At 44.6% G+C, this 23,786-nt stretch overlaps 1 protein-coding gene across 2 annotated transcripts in view; it reads left to right on the forward strand.

The window, feature by feature from the left end:
• LOC129386218 (sialin-like) overlaps positions 1-23,786 on the forward strand; it is a 73,617-nt gene that overhangs the window by 14,742 nt on the left and 35,089 nt on the right. Inside the window, exons 1-2 of one of the 2 annotated variants that reach the window (XM_055073884.2) lie at positions 5,302-5,507; positions 18,618-18,743. In XM_055073884.2, the coding sequence (XP_054929859.1) occupies positions 18,653-18,743 (91 nt within the window). In that variant the 5' untranslated portion in view covers positions 5,302-5,507; positions 18,618-18,652. Of the gene's footprint in view, positions 1-5,301; positions 5,508-18,617; positions 18,744-23,786 lie in introns of those variants that run through there. The other variant, XM_055073883.1, reaches the window with a different exon arrangement.

The raw sequence follows: 23,786 nt of genomic DNA on the forward strand, positions 1-23,786 counted from the left end.
TTTGCCCTATATCATAGAACTTATGAGCAGCTTACATATGATATAAGAGAAGACCACCATCAAGCTATCGTTAAAGTGCACGAAATTATATTCCAGTGGCTACCTGGACATACCGGCATTGCTGATAATGACCTCACTGACGAACCCGCCCGGTCTGCCCATCTGGAAGCCCGAGCAGTTACAATCTACGACCGGCGCTGCGAGAAAGCTTCATATCGTGGCTAACACTATGACACACAAATACTCGTCTTCTCCCAACCTCCCGAAGTGTCATCTTCATAGACTTGATCCATCCCTAAAGCTACAAGTGCCATTAAATGTCTCCCGCTTTGAGGCGACAGTATTGTGCCACCTCTGGCTCGGGGTGGAATTTACGAAGGCCTAGTCGTCCCGCATTGAAATGGAGAATACGCCCATGTGCGACTCTTGTGGAATTAAAGATACGATTGAACACATCCTATAGGTCTCTGTCCTCAGTATGGTGCCGAGCATGAAGCTCTCCGGACAGCATTAAACCGACTGCACTCTAGACCATATTCGGAAATGAAGATCTTTGTAACATGGCCGTACGCGCTAATGGCGCAGAAAGCCACGAAAGCGTTGTTGCAGTACCTCAAGTCGCAGATCTTGACGACCGTGTGTAGACTGAGTGCGAACCTTCAAATGTGCGTGAAACTATGCTCTCTCTCCTCTCTTTCTCGCTTTTCCCCCATATTCACCTTCCCCGAGTGCAGGGTAGCAAACCGGACGTGCGTCTGAATAACTTCCCTGCATTTCCTCTTCTCTCTCTCTCTCTCTCTTTCTCTTTTTCTCTCTCTCTCTCTCTATGAACATTACGAGTTGCTCGGTGTCACATTTGGTACCACGTCGATTCAATAGGTGCCGCCATGTTTGCTGTAGCAATGTTTGAAAGGACCACGAGACGGTCGTTTGACTATTATCAGTTTATCATTGTAGAGAGCTCAATATGGTTATCTACACAAAGAAACTGCGCTTTCATTGCTCATTTTAAGTGAAAATTTGAATGCTAAATCACTGCCTCCCATCGACAGCGATCGCCATTTTCTCACTGTGTGACGTGAGGAAATGGAGGGCTACTCGTTCTGGCACTCAATGGTGCAGCAGAGGCGTCGCCATTGAATTGTGTCCGCGGTTCCTTCACTCGCACGACAAAAAGTAGCAGCAGACCACCGAGACGCATATGTCAAAACAAAACGACGCATGGAGGCCATGACATATTTCTAGCTCCTGCAATCGCTTCCGGTGCTTGCAGTACTCAAACGCATTGTCTTTGAACTCGACTTCCGTTACTCCGAGGGAGCCGTTTCCGGGGATGCGATTTCATTTCGTCGCATGTTATTGTTGCCAGGCGGTTCAACTGTGATGTAAAAAAAGAAAAAAATCAAATGCACATTTTCTAGCGCACCGAATGAGTGCAAGTTTTTCCAGCTTGCTATCGGACGCGTACGATTTAACATGCAATACATAATTCAAGCTCGAATGGCTCGTCATGGCCGCTTTAAGGGCACCCATGCTATATTTGGAATTGTTTTTTAAGGGCTAGCGCAAACCCAAACCCCAGGTAGTGGTTTCCGTTCAGCGTACGCACAGTGGAGAGGCGCTATTCGCCAGGCGCATAGTAGGCTTGGGTACCCCTATATTCTAAAGCTACGTATTGAGGGAACCGGTCTTTAGCTATAGGGTTCGTCGTGAGAGCCGGGAAAGTGAGGCTTCCACCGGGGACGTATTCGCAGACTGCGGTGGACAACTGCCATTCTTTCATTCTTTTTCACACACCATTTCGAGCAGAACGTCATATCTTTCTGCAAACGTTCGCATTCTCGATGAGCGCAGCCAACCTACTCACACAACGAGGCCATAGCGGCTGGGAAATGTAAGCGAAAATGCCGAAAGTGCATTGAGTATATCCACCCAACTGTCCGAATGGTCAACAGTCATGACATGCTGGAAATTAAGTCGAATGGGGGGTTGATACGGTCATGTGTGGATCATGCTACAAGTTTCAATAATCTGTGTTCTCGGAAATTATATAAGTATCGCTTCTTGATAGTGTCAGTCACATGAAGGTTCTAAAAAGCTAACTCTGGCCGAGATAGTGTACTAAAGTGAAATTTCGTTCGAAATGAGGATGTACTTTGAAGAATAGGGTGGGCGAAAACTTTCGAAGCTTTAGGAAAAGGTAAACGAGCACGGCACGAAAGATAATGACACAGAAAGAGAGAGGCAGACCACGCTGAAATTTCGTGACTCCCTCTGGCGCTTTCAGTGTCAGTCGATCCCGCGCTGTGCTGGTTTATTCGTGAATTACCAACTTGCCCGAGCTTCTACCCTTACCAATAGGAAGTACGTCGAAGGCGAAACGTGCCATGAAATAACTGTCCAGTTGAAAACAAGTAGCAACGGAGAGCGCACGGGGAAGAAGAATCTGACTCGATAATATCGAGGACGGGCTGCGATTAGGAGAGTCGTGATAAAGGACCAAAATGACGCTGAAGTTGGATAAGGATGTGAAGCTTAAACTTGGCACATATATAGTTTATACCATCACTCATTCAAGTGCACGTTGAATATTTCTTTATGTATTTGGAAACATTAACTTCCGAGCGTTATGTACAAATAGGCACATTCTTTAGGCCCCGAAAAAAGGTCATGTGACTCGCCAAAGTCGGAAAATCTGAGGTAGCGCGCGGCAGCGATATCGTTGCAGAATGTGACGCCAACGGACGGAAAAGTACGCAAACGAACATAGAGTTTCCTACGAAAATGACAACCGGAAATTTGGGAGCTGGTGACTGCGGGAACTGAAAGTATATAGCAGTTGATCCATCATGGTAATAATGGACATTGCAGGGATCTGCCTAAACGTCCTACTAGTCGCATGACACGGCTTTGTGACTTTGCAAATCTATCTTTGCACTGAATGAGGCTAGCCACACTAACATCTTCCCTAAAAATATGATTGTGATTCCACAAAGCCGCAAGAATGTACCATGGTCTTGTTGAGTATTGTTACGATGCCAGCCAGCGTAGTGAAGGGCATATAAATCCCGCAAATTTGGGAACTCGTGAGGGCTTCTAAAGAAATCTCATCCTTTTAACCGGCACCTCAGAAATATCTTATAAACTATACAATTATCCGGAAGGCTCCGATCCGCAGAGGTAAAGAGGTATGTTTGTATACATTTAGCGAGCAAGCATTTAACGAGATTAACTTTCTGATGTCATATATGTGCTTTAGGCTTCTCAGATGAAATACTTATGAAAAAAAAAACTACCCAAAGTAAGCATTTATGAATATACTGGGTGTTAGTGCTGTGAAATAAAGATTCGGCACTGAATTAATCTGTGGGTGTCGGGGCACACGTGCAGTCCTAGCCAGCAGGCCTTAATCCTGACCAGCAGCGTACAGCCCACGGCTCGCACCACTGCTCGCGCGGTTCTCGTCCTCCTCTGCTTTCGCCAGTAGCGGCGATGTCGCTGAACACGGAGGAAGTTCCCACAAATCATAAAGAAAGAAATGCCTACTTATCAACTTCAGTAAACGAATGCAATATTATAATTGAGTCTCTTGTTATGTCCCTGCGTCTGAGAACAGCCGGCGAAGCATTTTTGATGCTAGTGTTACTCCGGACGGGTGTGTTAGCGATACGCGAGTCCAATTTAAGCCTGCAGGAATTTGTAGAATTTGTAGTACTCATCACGAATGCGGCAGTGAGGCGTTTAGAAAATGCGTAATTTCAAAGGTATTCAATCAATTCCGCACGGATGTTCTACATGAAAGAAATGAGGAAGGAAAAAAAAAAGAAATCTTCAGAGGTGCTGATAAGTTACACCATCTAAGTACTTGCGTGCGATTTCTTCATACCTTCCAATCTAAAAAGAGGGGCCATATTTCCACAGCTGCCACGCGAAGAAAAGACATATTGTACCGTCGAAGCCTTATCAGCGACTACCTGCTCCCCATAAAGTTCTCTTGAACACAATGCCGTCATGGGGATGAGACACCCCACACGCGCATGTAATCGCATAAGTCAACTTCTTGTGGGCGCCTAGTGTTGTATGCTGACACTTATCACAGGAAACGCCGCCACCTCGGCCTCATTTTTGAGTGCGGAGGCAGGCGCTTACAGGAGGTCGCCCCCTTACCTTCTTTCTTTTTATTTACGTTTAGCCCCTTTCGTAACGAAGACTCTGTAGTTCAGGAAAAGATACACGGCCAAGTTTCAAGTTGCAAGAATTACGAGCACTCATGTCACCGCGCGCACCTGACACTTTCTTCTCGTTCTGCTGAAAAAATGAATGACACCTCCGTGCGACGTTCTGTTACGGTGTCTCGCAAGATCACTGGTTCAACTGGGCTCGCGTTACTGAATGACGTCAGTGTACCCCCTATCCAATAAGAAGAGCCAATTTTGTGTCTCGTTTCACACAGCTGGTGTCACCTACATACAGTACGGCCTGCACGTTAGGCGAGATCCCACGCTGTGTACTTACGGCTGGAGCTCAGGGGAAGTACCCAATTACGTAGAAAGAAAAAACGAAGGAAAAAAAAAGGAAACGCTTCATCGTAAACATTTTCGCTTCCCTCCGCCTGTTCCCGAGTCTCGGTCTCTCGGTAAATGTAGCGCAAATCTATAGGAAAATGTTCGCGGTGCTATATCGTTATGGCGAGTCTCAGCGGCGGCATGCCTCGCCATTCATCAAGTCTGGCGGTGACGGCGGGCGGCGCCGTTGTTTTGGTTCCGACGTCAGCGCTTCCAGCGCAAGCGCGACTCCGGCTGCCGAAAGGCTTGTCACGCGAGTCGGAACAATCTCTGCCGGACCGCAACACACTCCTCCGGCAACCACTGTCATCTCAGATTGACCAAAGGGTAAGGAACGAGCCGCTTCGTTTTCATTCTTGTGCCGCCGGGGGATCGTTTTTGTTGTGGCCATCGGCCGGAGGCGATGCCGAGCACCACTCTATTTGTCTAATCCGCGTGGGAGATGCGGGATGCGAGCTCGCACGCGCGCGCTCGCACGCTTTCGCCTCGCGTCGCGAGCTGCGCTCGGCCGCCCTCCTTTCTCGCTTCGCTTGGCGCGCGAAGAGATGAGCGCGTGGTTCCGCGCGCCCCACGGGGAAAGCGCGTCGTCAGTTGCGATCGGCGACGCGTCGAACGAAGCCAGCGCGCGCACTCGGGCACGCCTTCGGCAGTGGGACGCCTCGGCGGTCAAGGCAGCTGACGCGCGTCTTCTCATCGGCGCACTGCCCTTCACACCCTCTCCGCCTCGGGGTGTCTCGGGAGGCAACTCTTCCCCACGCCGACAGGGAGCTTCGACGCCGGGCTTGCTTGTTCCGCTCGTTCGGCCGAGCCCATTGCCGAGTCAGTCGCGGAGGGCAGCGGCGTTCGGTCAGTCGGAGGTGCTTCGACGCGGGTCCCCACTCCCCCAGCTAGCGCTTCCAAGTCATCATCCGCTAACACCTGCGACATAGCACTACCACAGCGGTGAGTGGTCTGGCAGATTGCATTCCCGTGATGACAAAAACTGCAGGTAGCTCAGTGTGTAGTATAACAGTACGTCCGTTGTAATTTGAAACGAATCACGTACGACATTGACTTCGGATATGCAGTAGCGTTCTGTTCGCTATCGAACTACACATGTATATCGCTCTGCATTTCGAGTCTCTTGCTCTTCTGCGCTCTCTCACCGCTCTCTACGTTGATGCTATGTTTATACGTTTTATGCACATCCTGTCCTCGTGTCGGCCCTGAAAACTATACCGCTTCTGCTGAAACACCCGTTCGTGGTGAACCACTTTGTCGATTTCCTTCTCGGCAAAGCGTGCCACAAGCGCGTTACTGTGCGACCTCGATGTACTGCTAGGCGCTCCTGGATACGGTTCTTGGAACAAATCCGCTGGTTTGCAGATCCACGGATGAAGGATGAACGAAAAGAGCAAAAGGCTATGGCAAGTGAATACGAATATCCGAGCATACATTTTCACGGGCGTCTTAACTGGCCCTGTATTTGCGAACGTGAAGCTCCCTTCGCGTGACACTAGAAGAAAAGTCGGCGTCGCCTTTCCACATGTTTGCCGCTTCAGTCACGCCCACTTTTCGCTTCTCTTTTGAGGCCGCTTGGCGCAGCTGGCCCTTTTGTGCGAAGTTGGTCGTCGCCCGCTCTCTCCACTTAGAAGAGCGCAAACTTTTTTTGTTCCTTCGCTCGTTGATCGCGTATATTATGTGGTCATACGATTGCTTGTACACGATTATGCATTGAACACTGCGCCTCTAGAATGCTCGTTCTATAGAATAATGCATGGGACTTACAAATGAAGGGTCGCTTGCAGCTAATTTACGGGAGCTCGTTCGTAGCGTTCTTGTTTTGTTTTTTCTTGCTCCATCAAAGCGACAATTTTTAATTAGCTAGCGACGAATGGTATGTAATTGTCGCTAGGAGCGTTAATGATGACACAGGTAGAGGCTGCATTTTCCTAAAGGAAGGCGTCATCGCTCGCTAACACTCTTTAAGAGTTGCAGCTGTAACTGGTGCAGGTTCATTGTGAAGGTGATGTTTAATAAAATTGGCAAAATATTGTCTCAACTCTGTCTATCCTCCGCAAAAAAAAAAAAAATATTTTTGTTGTGTATGCGACTGAAAGACCTATGCTCTTCGTTACATTACTGACGGCATGTTTTCTTTAATATATGGAACATCTTGCACAAACACATGAACAACGTCATATATATTAGTTATCAGTTTTTACGTGCCAGAACCCCGACCTGTTTATGAGACACGCTGTAGTGGGGAACTGCGGAAATTTGGACCATTTGGGGTTCTTTAACGTTAGCCTAAACCTTTTTAGCATTTTGCATAGATAGCATTTTGCCCCAATCGAAATGCGGCCATTGTGGCCGGGATTCTATCCCGCGACCTCGCGCTCAGCAGCCCAACACTATAGCCACTGAGCAACCACGGCGAGTACATAAACAACAGTTCGCGAGGAGATAAGATAGCCATGCAGCTACTTAGAACTGTGAGGCTCGCTGTTGTTCAAGTCAGCTGCTTAACTGCGAAATACCGACCGACACATACTCAGAAATGAGCAAACATCAGCCAGACGACATGCTGGAAATATGCCATTACTTAAGACGGCGTTCCAATTGCACGGCAAACAACACTTATACTAACGAAAAGCTTCCCAAATTCGGCTCTGCTGATCTTTCCAACAGTAATGGTGGAACCACGCATCAGGTGAACAAGTGTGATAGCTAAATTTTTAAGTATTTGGAGTGAAATGTCCACACTCGGAAGGCGTTGACTCCGGACGACGACGTGAAGGGGGCCAAAAGTGTAAGACTGAGCTAGAGCATGCAAGCATCACGAACCTAAGATTAAAAGAGAAATGAGAGCAAAGTCTTTTGCATGATTGAACTCTCTTAATGGTCAATATTGGGACTTAGAAAAACAGCTTTTTACGACATGCTTATTACGTCGGAAGAATGCTACAGACTTTCCGACAACAATGCTTTTTCCTGCTCACATTGGAAAAACAGAAATAAACCACTTAGGTTCTTCGGTGGTTGAACTTTCTTTCGCGTAATTTATTTGATCCTTTCAAGAAATAATTTACATAGCGGACTCGTCGATACACAGGCAACTTTTCTCGAAGTTGGTTTGTGCTCGTTCATAGATACTGACTCAAAGTGTGAAAAGTTGCATTATACCATTTTCTGAGCAATAAAATTTACAGCTTTGTGTCCTCTCTGATAGCCAATTTTCAAGCTAATTTCTAAATTGAAAAGTTTCCCAAAGATCCCTACAATCTTCTGTCATGGTTCCGTCGAGTGGGGCTCTCTACACGCATCGAAATATAGCAGATCACTCGCCAATACGAGCTAAAACGGCCAGATAAAAAAAAAAAAATGAATGCACGAAATAATAGCAGCGCAGGAGAACTTATCCACGACAATATGTTGCCCCAGCTGAAATTCTCTTACTGCAAGGGTATGAGCGCGCAGAAAATTCGGCATATAATCACATCTGCGTGTTCACATTCTTTTTTTGTGTGTGTGTCATTGTTAGTGGACATTGAAACCTGCGCTATGCATGTCCACTTAATTACTCCATGTTTCCAAGTTGATTCAATGCCGCCATATGAACACGCAGACCTACCGACCTTAAAACAAGTAAAATTTGGGGGAAAGTACTAGAAATTGTTTTTTTTACGCGAGACGTACACTGCATATTAAAAATACATTAGCAGACTTTATTCTCTTGAAACGCTGTAAAACCGAACGCTGCTCTATATTCACAGCAAAAAAAAAAAGTATCTGCATCACAGAAAAACATAAATGTTCATTGTAGTTATTAGTCAAATGTTCGTGTAATGGTAGGCAAGATTTCCCCGGCCGCTTAACTGGCGGCACTACGGCCAGTAGGTCCGAATAATGGAGCAGGTGCCAAAAGTCAGGCTTTAAAAAATTACTTGAAGGCTCTATTTGCATTCAGTTGAAATCAGTGTAGCACTAAATAGACCACAAATAAAAAGAAAGCTTAAAATTAATGGCGTTAGTAGGACAATCGTGAGCGACCTCTAGAAATCAGGCATTTTTACGATGAAATCGTAAAAGTTGGCCGGTGCGAATATGGTACACGATAAGAAGTTTCTTGCCCACAAGAAAGCCTTTGAACGCGGCCGTCTACCTCTAAGTACGCCTACCCCCACCGGAAATTGATCGGCGCAACACGGCGTCGGCAGGAGCGTCCCTGTGTCGCAAGCGACGCTCTTCGTCAGCAGAGAAGCTCAGAGAAAGATGACTCGAGGTGAATAGGTGCAGGCGTACCGCGTGCCACTTCAGATAATGCTAACCTGGTTGCGATATCGTCCTCAGAACGAGATGAAGTCTCCATTTGAATAAAAAAGAACAGACAGAAATAAAACGAATAGAGTGAGTAAGCTCGAGTGCAAAGCCCGAAGCTACGGCATGCTCGTATTTACAATCAATCCATCAGTAGTTGTTATTAAAAAATAATGCAATAGTGCATCGTGAATGACATCTGTGTAAAATAAAAATTACCTATACGCCGTGCAGCTGAGCGCAGAAGCAGCATATTCAGATGCTCTGATAGATTTGGCAATTATTGAATATTCGTTTGACACTGAATGTTAAATGACTTCCAAATGCAACATCATGCAAAGTTGATTTGTTATCAATCAATCAATCAATCAATCAATCAATCAATCAATCAATCAATCAATCAATCAATCAATCAATCAATGTTTATTTCACCAGAAAATTTTGGATGGTCTTCAGGGGTAAAAGCTGCTCCAGGCAGCTTGACTGAGTCCCTGAAGACCCTTACATCGGCAGCATACGTCCTTCACAGCATATATGCATATCGAAACATAACTATGACATATGTGAGTAATACTGCAATACTGTAATACTGTAATACTGTTTACATAAGGATCACTTGAAATTACCATACAGAGTTACAGTAGGATTACTATTATTTAAGGCTATATCATCAGAATATGCAGGCTGTCCCAGCTAACTTTAGCCAGAGGTTAAAAATACGCAAATACCATGTAGATTGACAGAACCAAGGTAATGTTGTTTGCCGTCGCTTGGAGATACTCAGATCAATTTTCTGACTCTACCTAATTAGATAATTAGTCTCAATTAATTAGCAAGCATCTCAAATAGTTTATTTACATGAAAATCGTCAGTGGAAAAATTGTAGAGCGACATGAAAAACTCGCGGTACGGCTTTCTGTTGCTCAATACGTGCTACATAAAAGTCTTTTTCCGAGCGTGAAAGAAGCCCGCGAATACACGCAAAATGCCTCGAGTAGCCCGTCGCGCGGCAATTTTGCGCGCATTTGCGGGCTTCTTTCACACTTGAAAAAACACATTTATTTAGCATGTATTGAGCAACAGCAAGCCATACCGGGAGTTTTTCATGTCGCTCTACAATTTTCCCATTGACGATTTTCATCTATGTAAAATATTTGAGATGTTGGTTAATTAATTGAGACTAATCGTCTAATTAGGTGGAGTGAAAAAAGGGATCTGACTATCTCCAAGAGACGGCAAGCAACGTCCAGCTATGTGGCACCTGCATGTTTTTAAACTCTGGCTAAAGTTAGCTGGGACACCCTGTATATCTGGCTGTGCCATAGGACGCATTAAAATATAATTTTCTTGTTAGCTGTTTTCGAAAACCATAATCTGATTATATCATAAGAAGCCAACAAAGACACCAAGGACAACAGACTGGAAATTACTTGTACTTACTCATTGAATTAAAGAAATGATAAATTAATGGAATTGAAAGTGGATGAATAAACAACTTGCCGCAGGTGGGGAACGATCACGCGTCTTCACATTACGCTTGCGATGCTCTACGAATTGAGCTACCGCGGCGCCGTTTTCCCGTCCACTTTCTGGGGTAATTATGTGTTACCACTAGAACTAACCCTGAGAGTGCATGTTAGCCAGCGCCGCCACTCACAAACCTTGGCGGTGGATGTGGAATATCCTTTCTGTCACAGGCTTCACGAGTGCGTGATCTTTTTGGGTGCAGGCTACTGTTGAACAAACCCACGCGTGCTACTTAAATGCATCAAATGTTGTCGGATTCGAGACCCTCGTTTTGCAATGAACGAGAAGAAAGGGGGTTAACCGAGGGACCCCTCGATTAACCCCCTTTCTTCACGTTCAACGTGATTATGAGCCACATGACGACGAGACAGTGGGAGACTCCGCATTATTATTGACCCCCTGGGTTTAATTACCATGTACATAAATCCAAGTATGCGAGTGCTTTTGCCTTCCAGCCCCATCAGAATGCGGCCGCCACGACAGAACCCACGGCCTTGAGCTAAGCAGCAAAACGCCATAGTCACCAAGATGGCACGGCGGGTCTAGCAGGAGCAACCACGGTTGCATTGTCTGAACATGAGATTCGAAATACAGCCTGGAAGCCTGATTTATTTGTATCGAGGATTTCACCACGGATAACACTGCCATTGAACCAGCAGCGAATTGCGGACGATGGTCGCAATCCCATTGGCGGTAAACGCGAGGCAAGCTAGCTAAGCAATCAAGTCACATTCAAAAGAAGGTTTCGTTGGCGTTGCTGTAAGGGGGATACGGCATATACTGTTGGCGGTGGCGTTCATAAAGTTGAGACTGCCGCTACAGATTGGAAGATTAAGAATTACTGAATATATACCACCGCGTCACACGCACTAAAAGCATTCTATTACGCGAATGCACACATCAAAGTTCAGTGTTTTATTTTTCACTGCGTAAAATACTGACAGCGTGTTCTAAAAAGCTCCAAAAGTCATATATAAAATCTGGCTTTCTGAAGTTGGGACATTCCTTAAGTTATCCAAATGTTCAAAAATGTATCTAAGGCACATACATATAACTGGTATCTGTACAGTATGGTGCAACAGAATTCTTTGTTCAAGACGCTGGCTGCATGAAGTGCGCGTACCACTTCCTGTAAGCACAGGTCTGTGACCTCCATATCGAAGTCGATCACACAAAGCTGCGAACTACCACTTTGCATTTACAAGCACCCACAGCGTCGAAGCAGTGCGATACGATGCTGACCCATTTGTGTATCTTCTTCGAGCACTCAAGCGAGACCATCAAGCGAGATCGGTAAAGTCCATAAGCGCGACAGCATTGTTGTGGAATAATTCTGAGCAAGTCGGGCTCGTGTGCGTGCCTGGCTGATAAAGGTGATAAAATATCCCGCGTGTCTGGAGAGGCGACGTTCGCGATTGTACGTCGGCCATCATTTTTTATCGCCAGGAGTTTACTAGGCCTCGGATCTTTCCAGTAGGCGCGAATGACTTTGTTATGGCCGACTGGGGCAGAAAACCAAATAGTTACGCCCCTATTATCCAAGAAGCCCATAGCGATGTTTACAGACTAACCCCTGTTACGAGGTGCTACTTCGCGATTATATATATATCGATGCTTAAGCGGGAGTAACAAAAATGCTAGTCTAACACCCTTAGGGGTGTTAAAATGCTTACTGCGTTGTGCCTATAGCGCAGCGACTTCCGTCGTCCTTGGGAGGATGTGTGAGGATGCCTGAGTGAATGAGGCGGTTTGCGGGCGCGCGCCTGCGCCCGTTGCGTGACCGTTGCCGTCACCCTACGTGACTGAAGGCCACGCAGTGGTGCTGTAACTTTTCGTTCATGTTCAGCTACGATATACAGCGTTATATGGGATCCCATCTCAGCCCTCGCTTCACGCAATTGTTTCGGAAGCCTTCTAAACACATTTCTGCTTCCTGAAACCGCCTCCTTGCGCCAATGTCGGGTATAGTCTTGGTGCTCCAATAGCACACAGTGTTAAATCATCTCATATGAATAGGTGTTCAAGTTGTAGATCAAAAAATTGACTTTCTTTCATTTCGTTCTTCTTCCTTCTTTTTTATTTGAGTACACTTTTGCACGACTTAACGCGTCCCCGCTGCGTTGTTCCACACTAGAACCTTGGCAACGCAAAAGCTTCGCGTAAGCTTATTGCATGCAAGGTACGCGTTCTTTTTTTTTCTTTTCTTTTTTTTTTCTGTGTACATAGTGAGCACATTATATTTTTCGTCCCAAAGAGAGCACCCTTTGACTTTCTTGACCGCACTTTGAACAGGCATTAATCGCGAGTCTCATTCGGCCTGTTTATAAAGGATTAACTTTACAACTTACGACATTGCAAACGTGGGAAAATATGCCAAAATTCTCGTGACTTATTTTGTCCCTGAAATGTCTTTTAGTGAACCAAGCTAAACGATAATAATAATAAGCTGCAAGAGAGAGAGAGAGACAGCTTCATGTAGTCGCCTGCAGAACGACACCATGACTAAATGACGCCGTGACGCGGGCCCTGACGTCTTCTCAGCGGGTGGTCTCTACTCAACTCCAGCGCGTGTTACTCCCAACTTTATTTGAATTCATGAGAAGAAAGTTGTGTTTACGGAACTGAAAATTAGGGAAGGTAACAAAGCGAAATAACAGAGGCCTGATACTTAGCCTTGCAAATCAAGTTTCCTTTTTTTATCCTTTGATAATTTCAGTAGAAACTTCAGTTAAATGGGTAGATAGGACTTCAATCGTATACGCGACAAAGAAAATCTTCAACGGAGTCTGGTGCGCACTCTTGGATTACACGTGCACGTACACTCTTCCTGGATAGGAAGGTCGACTGCATGCATAATTAAGAGTGATATGCAGCGAGTCAAATGAGCATAAGAGAAAAAAACAAGTAAACAACTTTCGCGCTCGTAAAACCGGTGTTCTGGCGACGCTCGCGGAAGCGGAGGCATTCCGCCTCTCAAGCTACCCGCGGTGCGAGTCACTGCGTCCCGACAAACTGTAGCATATTCCCTACGGCGACACTTCAGCCATCAATCACGCCATTTAAGTCGAGAGAATACGGCCCGAAAGTGTTCCGTGAATCGGCGCCGAAATTACGTCAGTGGTACGGCTTCTCGTTCAGGTGTTCATTTTTTTCTGCCTTGTGTACACGGTCGTTGTTCCACTTCGCTTGGAGCTGTGCATGTTCTCCAAGCACTCACTTTCGGGGCAGCCGAGTGCACGAGTTACCTCGCCCTCAGCCTCGTTCCTTTCTATGTGGTTCGTTCTCTTCTTTTTTTTTTTTCGCTTATTCTTTCGTTGTCTTTTTGGCGACACTCTGGCATCGCTCCCTCCGCATCGAAAGACCGGTCGCCCAGCCGCTCTCGTTACCTGAGCTCACTCGCCGAAGAAAGCAAAGAAGGGAGCAGGAAAAGAAAAGAAAAAGGAGGAGAAAGGCTAAGGAATAAAAAAAAAGATAGAACCAATCCGCTCAGAGCCTTTGCCTCTGGGGTGGGTCGCAGCGCGCAAAGCTAACCTTTCGGCTTCAGCCAGTCGCGCGAAACAAGGTCACTAGACTTGGCGTGTGGCGAAGGCAGGCAGGCAGGCAGGCCGGCAGGCAGGTAGGTAGGAACGACGATGCCGCCGCAACGTTACATGCGCCGAGAAACGTGTTCGGCGCTACGCCGACGCTTCGCAGCTGCTCCTGCGTAACTGCCAACGACGCTGACGCCAAGAGTGGAATTTGAAGAGCCTTGCCCCGCGCGCGGGCCTGTCACCTGCTACCATCTCAGTGCTGCGTTCCTTCAACGTTTTTCTGCTTTAAATTGTTTGGTTTGTTTTATTCGAGCTCCCCTTCTGGGTGTTGTCGCTGTCGTCTTCCGGAAGTGGGAAGACCCGTGTGTGTGTGTGTGTGTGTTTCGCGGTCATGCGCTTGCGTGTGCGCCGTCGTTCGCCTGTTAGATTGCTTTGAAGTCCTCAGCAAAAAAAAAGGCAACGCCGAGTGTCGAGTGTTTGAAAGTTCCAAGCTTGCCGATTGGTTGACGTAAGTACACCAAGGAATTTTTACGTGTTGACGTGCCGCTGCGCTTTGTTTCCAATTGGGTGGCTAGTTTCTGTGATTTGTTGTCACTAGCTGTCGGACTTCAATGAAACGTGATCAACGCAGTAGCATACTTAGCTTACTCCTTGCTAAATCAAGTAATTCAGTACAAATTTCCTGACATGCTGGACTAGAAGGCCGCGGTTGACGAAGTCCTTTTTTGTTTTTGTCCAGCTTCTGGTGCTGGGCTTACACCCAACCATTCTACGTCGCTCGTCACTTAAATTGCTTTTGGCAATAATCGGCTCAATTTGATAAAGTGTGCCCTATTTTATATTTCATCGGCCCAGTGCAGAAACTTCTGCGGTGATGACCGTTTGTATTGCTGCAGTAAACATTTCATTCCGCATATGGAGAAAATGAATTTTCGTACAGACTCAACTTCTGTGCCGAGTGATTGTTGGTGTTGTGTAGTCGCATGTATGTCTTTACCCGTGGGAAAACTTTCAGTCGAATGTAGGTAGTCTCGACAAAAGCTCTTTGTTGGAGGAAAGGGTCCTGGGACACTGGCCGGGACCGTCCTCAGCACAGAAGGCTTTGAAAGCGTTGTTGTGCTTCTTGCGGAGAACTGGCCTTAGAGACAAGCTTTAAGCAGTGCCGTATTCTCCTTTCCTTTTTGCTTTTCTTTCCTTTTGTTTATGCCATCTCTTTTCTATTATATTTTATTCCCCTAACCCGCTTCCACAGCACATGGTAGCCAGCCTGTCTAAGAACTGGCCAACCTCCCTGTTTTTACGTCTTTTCCTGCTTCTTCCTTCCTGTTCAGTTGGATGCACATTTACGCATGCGTTTGTGTATGTCTCACTGCTTTCTCATCGCTGTCGTAAATCATCCTTCCGACTTACAGCCTGTTCAATTGTAGTACAGCATGGTTATTTTTATAAGCTTAAGGCAACATTTTATGACTTTCCTTATTCGTTTTCATAATTGAAGATTTATTTCTAAAGTTTCAAATGTGAAAGTAATACGTAATGTAAAAGAAGTATGCAGATCCCATGCACTGGGGGAATCGATGTAAGTGCAGCTTTGTCTGCTGTTTGCGTTCATTGACTTTATTTGACGGTGATATATTGACGGCATACGACAGCCATGAGGTGATGGCAAATGTTACCTTGCCTGCACCATTCGTGTTCGTTGTTCTTGCTCCGCTCGACGCTTTTGCGAGTCTGCGTCTCCTCGGCACTAAGTGCGCGCTTCGGCGCCATTCTAAGTTGTAGCTCACAGAACTGCCCTCTCGCTCTCTCTCTTTCTCTCTCTGACATCCTTCCCACCTCCTCCCTTTACTGTCGTTGCTGTTGCGGATGAGCACAGGGACAAGAGCGGCAGCTCCTGCACTGCATTTGTGGGTGGTCACGCTTAATGACGGCACTCCAGAGGGCATTGTGCGCATGCGATGCGGCGTAAATGTTGACACGAGCTTCTCGCGTCGTCTTTTCTTTGTGCCACACTCCTGTCATGCATTACCGCGATAGCATTAAGGTCCCCGTGTCGCGGAAATTCCGCGGAAATCATTCTGAACCACATTCAGGCAGGCCCTACACCTGACTCACACCTTGCCTTACATTCTTTACAAAGGTATGCCTCAGAATTTTGAGATTGACACCTCATAAACAAATATCATGAAACAAAACACCGACAGCGCATGCCTTTTATGTATATGTGATATGGCCACGTCTCAACCAAGTCCCGACGCGGCCGGCATTAGGGGCGTGCGGGGCAGCATCAGCGGGAAAGTCGAAGAAAGAGGCAAAGAAAGCTTCGCTTTAATACAGCTGGAAGAGGCGCCAGGAATTCCACATTGCGAAGCTGTACTCACGGGACTAATTAAAATATACGAGTTTGATGTTTAGGCAGGTGGGTGGGCATATCCAGCCGAAGAGAAATGAGAAAGGAACGAACATGGAAAGGCTGTGGCGTGCGAGTCTAAGGTAGATAGCGAACTATACATGCTGCTACTTATAGTGCACTTATTGAGCATTGCTTACCATTTTTCGCGCTTTCCCTCTCAGCAAAGTGACAACCAAGCAAACTATGGCGTTTTTTGTTTACATCACCACATTTATTTATTTATTTATTTATTTATTTATTTATTTATTTATTTATTTATTTATTTATTTATTTATTTATTTATTTATTTATTTATTTTTACTGAAGCTCATTGTCCATTATGCAAATAATTTTCTATCATCTTTCCCTGTCTCTTCCTTCACCCATCAACCCGACCCCTACTGCTGTCCGCTGTTCAGGTTTCAGCAGATGTAGCTATAGACAGCTATAGTGTAGTCAGCATTTTTTTTTTTTACTCACTTTCATCCTTCGCATTATGTTTAAAATCAAGAACCAATTTCTACGACTACTCTCGATGTAGGACCGTCCCTTCACCCTCTGAACTAGTTTATCTTTCTCTCTCTCTCTCTCTCTATATATATATATATATATATATATATATATATATATATATTAGCTTTTCTGTCAGCTTCCCGACTGACGTAGGCCATGTGACAGCTGCGGACTGCGTTTCGAAGCGCCGTTCGTTCCGAACGCCCGCGTGATGACTGCCATCCCAGCCGGTCGGTGTTCTCGCTAAGCGCAAACGAACTCGCAGAAGTAGAACGGTTGGCGCGATGCAGTGCGCTACAGGACGCCCCTGTATCAAGCTGTGTTTAAAGCGGTCTGCGGCGGAATCACGTCGATCTTCCGTGTGATGCGCTATGAGAATTCACTACGTATCGAAAGAAGCAGGCGCCAGGCTCAAGGTACGATGCTGTTGCGTGCATTTCTTACCCTGTGTCAACGTGACTGCTCATTTGCGCAGGCATTGTTTGCAAAACTCAAAGCTGCTCGTTCAAATATAACTAAATTATGCGTTTAACATTCCGAAACGGCACAACGGGGTTATGGGGGACGTCGTAAAGTATCCGGATTCATTCTGGCCACCTATTAACCCCACAAAGCAAGAGCACCATTCAACAAGAAGAAAAATTAGAGAAAGTTGTTCACCTTTATTATAGAGGTTCCTTAAGTAAACGGTTAGTTAATACTGTAATTTATAAGCAATTGCTTTTCTGAGCTACCCATAGCTAAACACTTGTTCCAGAATGTTGAAAAACACTACTACACGCTTTCCGTAAAGTTTCCCACGCTTAAATGAGTTGGTAGAAGTTGGGCGATGCGAGCGTATCAAAAATATTACATTGAGCGATGATATATGGTTAACGTGCTCCCAAGGCACGGCAGGCGAGCATTATATTTTTATTTTTTACAGCGAAAGCTGTATATGACTAACCTTCCGTAATTTCTTTCTGCGTCCGGCAACAAAAACAGACTTAGCGATTTCTAACAAACCCATACTGGTGCAGTGAGGCGGCGCAGATGTCAAAATGCAGAACCTGCAGGTTAGAACGCTCGCTGTGAACAATAGCGTGACGCCAAGGTTATCGCAGTATATAAGCAGGAGAGGTATTGGCGCTAAAAACAGCTGCGTTATCGATGGGGCGGACATGTATAGTTCGTATACCCGAAGAACAACATGCGTACGAGGAGCGCCGGAGGGAACAGCAACGAGAATGTAAAAGGCGCCGGCGCGAAACGACCACTGACGAAGAACATTTCCCGCGATGCTAAATAAAAACGACAATTCCGAGCCCGGGCACCTCCGAAGGAGCAACGACGCCAGACTCGCAACGCAAAAAGTGACAACCATTCCACTCTGTGAAGATGGAATGGCAGCGAAAGTACTTTGCTTTTCGTTTGAGAGTTTTGACTTTCGTAAGCTTTCGCTGCCATTCCATCTTCACAGAGTGGAATGGTTGTCAATTTCTTTTGCATTCCGCCACCATCGAATTGCAGCATCTGCGGCCAAGAATCGAATTCACGACATGCCACTTCACGTATACTCCTCAGCACATTACCCGAATCATCAGAGAAAAATGACGCAACTATTTTCATCGTCGTTCGCGTGAAACTTCGCAGTCGGCGCTTTCCTAAAAGAATGCGCGGAAACCTCCGCGAAGGCAATGATTACAAAACATGGCACTAGGGGGAGAAATAAAATGAAGAAGGATATAGTAAGGTTGGAAACTGGAGGCACGCGCCTAATTAACGAAAACATGTCTCTCTCTTTTCTTGCAGACGGCCAAAATCCGGGCGAAGAGAGTGCGCCGTTGATGATGAAGCCCGTCCACAAAGATGGTGCCGCACTGCCCGTGGCATCTCCTCCAAAAATCAAGAAACATCGGAAAGGAGAAAAATTCTTCGGTGAGTATTCTCCTTCCTCTTCACAGCCTTTGTCTTCAATGATTTCACGCAATATAATGAAAAAAAGTTGAGGATGATAGTAAAAATGTACTAAAAAACGCTAATGCGCCTTCGCCAGTTTGGCAATCTCTTTCTATAATGATTTAATTTTCTGTCATTCCGGTTAGGAAACCTGTAAACTTGATTTTGAGTTCTCTTGCCGCATTTATTTGTGTATCGAAGTCACAAATGCTGAATTTCATACAAAAGCTGCGGCACACTTTTTGTGGATACGTAACTTCAGTACTGGAAGATTGCGCGGTAACTAATTCATATAGTTGTCGACGTTTCATAACTGCCAACAAAGGATACTTTTATTACATTTTCTTGTTTTTTATTATTCTATTCCTAATGAACATCTTTATGAGTTAAAAGAATTATATTAAACGAAATTATATTAAAAAAAGGAAATATTATTAAATTGCCGCTCTCACTGTTCACCCTAAACAAAACACACACACACATATAGACATATATATATATATATATATATATATATATATATATATATATATATATATATATATATATATATATAATTATGACTACATAAGGTCAACAGACGATGACGCCAAGCCTGTTCGTTTTTTTTATGGTCATGATAAACAAATTTCTAGTACCTCTGTTTCCCTGCTTCCCTTCTACATACACACAAAGGAATGGCCTACTCGCTTTTCACCACAAATACAGCGAAAACCGCACATTGCTAATGTCGAACATTTGTTTGCGACCATTGTGAAACACTTGCCTTCAGCGCATGAGCAGTGGCGCACATTTACACGCACTTTCTACGAAGCTGCGCACTATGTGACCGTTCGCGATCATAATCTTGCCAGCTTCTTTCGTTGGCCGCTCCAGCAAGCGGAAAAGCAAAATAGAACACTTCAAGCTGCGGCAGCTATATGCAGCTGCCCTGAACAGCACTTATGCGCAGTGTGAAAAGGGTTCTTAATGGGATGCGCATAAAGATTAACAAATAATGCTCAACCATTTAAAAGTGGCCTGCATACTATACAGACTACTGGTAAATAAGAAATAGCTTATCGCAGCTCTCCAGCTCCAGATCATAAATTCCACGCCTTCGAGGGAAATTCAAAGCAGGATAGGTCTCCAAGTTCGGTTCGCGTAAGCGCAACATGTGTCAAATATAGCGAATTGTCCTATAACTAGCAGTTTCTGCGGATAAAAGGGTGGTTAACAGCTCAGAACACGACCTAAAAACTACTACATTTCATTCAAGGCAAATGACATAAATACATATGCAGAATAAGAATTGATGGAAAGGCACAATAGAGAGTATACATGGCTGCCTATACGTACATATATATATATATATTCGCGAGCACTACTTCAAGTCGTCAACGCGTGGCGTCCTCAAAAGAGAGCTACATTGCGTGTAGTCTCCCATCAGTCACCCGGATGGTGGAAATGTGGCAGGGATATTAAGAGAACCCTACTACGAAAGCTAGGGTTTAATTTTTGGCAGTGATTAATGTATGTAACAAAATTCCTTCCGGTTTGGCCAACAGACGGCCAATAGCCTTCATTTTACCCGGGAGACAGAGACTGCGCGAGAATAGGTGTAGGCCTCTAAATAACTAAAATGCTGGTAGGTCGGTAATTGCGTTCATTGATGACTTTATTAACATCTGAGACAGTGAAAGCCGTGAGGTGAATTTGACTTTCTATTGAATATGGAAATAAAAAATGAGAGATTTAGACACCTATGATGGTGATGGCGAGTTCTTTTCACGCAATAGTAACAAGAGGAAGAAAAGTATTGTAGCATAATAGGTATGATCGCATGTCGGGAAAATCTAGAGGGAAGTTAGATAAGATGGTAAATAAAGTCCACATATATTTGTCTTGTCGAGTTTTCTCATTAAGGTTTAGAAGTACGGCTCCTGACCACATACATCATGGGGTGTGAAGGACGTTTCAAAAACTGCGTGTGGGCCAACTTGTCAGAAGACCGAATCAGACTTTAGAGGAGTACGTATATACGAAACTTTCGAATAACAAATTAAAAAAGATGAATTTTTGGATTTTTGCGCGTGAGAACCATGATATGATTATGAGGCACGCTGCAGTGGTTGACTCCGTAGTAATCTTGACCACCTGAGGTTCTCTAAAGTGCCCCAATGCACGGTATACATACAGGCGTTTTAGCATGGTGATATAAGCATGGTGATGGTGATATAAGAAGACTAATGCATTTCTTTCCTCAAGCAGAATACTTGTATTTTGTCGTCTTGATTAAAAAATATCTGGCCAGTGTTTTTCCATTAGCCAACGAAAGCACGTGTTGCATCATCACACGAGGCTGGTGAGCCCGATATAGGATAGCGAACACATAGTGGCCACATGTAGAGTTACGATGTCTTCCATTCTGTCCTATTGGTGGCGTTATCTTTCATTTGTGTACGCGCTCGATTCCAGACCACCGCGGCCGTCTTCGTGCTAGGGCGGAACTAAAAAAAAGAAAAGCAAGAAAGAAAAATGCTCGTGTGCATAGATTGAGGTGCAGGTGATAGTCCGGGGTGATCGAAATTACTCGAAAGCACCCCCTGTATAAGGTGTCCCTTATATATAGCCCCGTGTGTCGTTTCGGGACGTTGAACACTGCGATTTGATTTCGATTTAATTTGCGTTTGTGTTACCACCGATCTGGAAAAAATAAATTTCGTTGATCAAGTATTAGACAGGTATCCTTCGTACTCAAGAAGGCACGCGTTAGGACACGTATATAATATAATTCGCCGGTGTAATTCTTGTCACCTGAATGCCATTTCTATGCTATTACTATTGGACACCTCCAAATAAGCTTTTGGCAAACACAGCTGGAGTAAATAGCATGGATAGTTCATTTCAATAACATTGAGATTTCGTATTTGTGACATTACATTACGCTCTATAAACAGTGAATAAATATACTTGTATTTTATCATGAGAGCTAACACGTTATTCGGCCGTCCATCAGGGTAACTTTGATACACCTTTTCATATGCTTTACAAGGCTTTTGAATAAATTTAGAAATGTGCGTCTTGAAATGTACCAAACAGGATTTTTTTTTTTGCGTAACTTTCATAATTACAACATTAAGAGGAAGCTTTAGCTCGAGGGCTCCTATCTAAATACATGTAAAAGGAGAATTCGTTTTTTCTCGGCAACCACTGCACCAAATTTGACGAGGTTTGTTGCATTTAAAAGACAAACTTAATATCTAGTGACTGTTGGTTTCGAATTTTTGAGTTAGTTCGTCAATTTTTTATTAAAAATTGGCAAAAATCAAAAATTTTCAAAAAACGAAACTATCAGGTTTACAACTCTGTAACTCAACCACGAAAAATTATAATACAATTCTGTGAATTGCATCTAATAGTACATCTAAAGCGGACAAAATTGATATCTTACACATGAATATAAAAAAATTTAATCATAGGGAAATACAACTTTTGCAAAACCGTTGTAAGCAACCTAACAAATTCACGTAAGATGTAGAATGACATATTGAATTTGTCCGCTTTGAATGATCTAATGGATGCCGTTTACAGAACCGCGATATCAGTTCTTTAAGCAGAGCTATGAATTTGTAAACTTCGTGCTTCTATTTTTTTCAAACGGTCAAATATTTGAAAATCGTTTTAAGAAAATTCAAGCCCTAAATCGAAATTCCGCTTCCAACCGTCACTAGAATTTAACTTTCTCTTTCAAATGCAACAAATTTCATCAAAATCGGTCCAGGGGTTATCTCATAAAAACGTTTTTGCGTTTTACATCTATTTGAATAGGCCGCGTCGGAGTTGGGCCCGAGCTAAAGCTTCCTCTTAAGGCGGTTTGTATGAAATAAGAAACATCAGATTTATATGTTTAGGTAGTCACATTACAAAGTAGGTGCATCTCTTCGTGTATTGAAAGCAGCACTATACCACAGGGGGCGGGAATGTACAGAAGAGCAAACCCACTGTTCAGAGGGCATTCGGCACATGCCCTAACGTCAGGCAGCTAGACCGACGTCATAATCCGCCCGAAAGCAACTCATCAAGGAGCATTTGCCAGCAGCATTTTAACGCCAGGTCCGCCTGCAGCAAGCAACACTCCTTTTCCTCCTTCTCCTCCTCTGAGTTCAAGGTGTCATGTGCGCCTGTGCCCAAGTATTCGTGGGTATGTATGGAAATGTAATAAGAAAAAAATGTGACATGCGCACATTTAAAGAGCCTTCGACTGAGTCAGTGTAACGCACGCGAAATATCTGTAAGCTGTAAACGCGTAGATCGGTGAAAAAAAAATCAATAAGAAGTATTTAAAAGAGCCTCCACCCCCAACCCCTCCGTCTCTCCATTTTGTTTAGGTGATATATTTTTTTTTAGAGCTTGTGGATTTCCTTTCGAGCTAAACCTGCTATTGTTTAAAAAATGTTCATCGTGTTCAAAAATGGCTATGCTCCGTCTCGCGGGGACACGCTCTCGGTTACCTTATAGATACCGCGTCAACGCTCTTTAGTTTAAGCTGTTTACTTGCATGAAAACTAATAAATACTAAAATAGCTAAACGATACGTCGTTGTCTCGCAATAGCGAGCAAGGACAGAGCACGCTTTTCGCTTTTAGAATGCATATTCTATCGAAGGTGCTCACACTCTCGGTAAAAGCAATTAGGCTGGTCTTGCTCTTCCCGAAGTGTTTGCACTCTCGCTGGAAACTGGTGAATTGCGGAAGGATGTAGTCATGCATGTAGAGATCTAACCTTCTTTTGTTTTGCACTGATATATGCCTGTTTCCGAACATGGTCATTGTATAGTCAGTATAATTCGTTAAACCTACCGCGTGCTATTGCAGCCATGTTGATGCTGAGGCGTTAGTGTTGTACTTGAAAAAAAAAAGCAGGTGTGAACAAAAAGAAATTATGATAAGGCAGATATTTTATCTGTGCCTACATATACAGCGATACTAGCGGGAAATCTGGCGCCGGTCCGTTCACCTCTGTATAAGCGTGAACGTGAAA

The sequence above is a fragment of the Dermacentor andersoni genome, chromosome 4, assembly GCF_023375885.2.
Source record: "Dermacentor andersoni chromosome 4, qqDerAnde1_hic_scaffold, whole genome shotgun sequence".
Lineage (NCBI taxonomy): Eukaryota > Metazoa > Arthropoda > Arachnida > Ixodida > Ixodidae > Dermacentor > Dermacentor andersoni.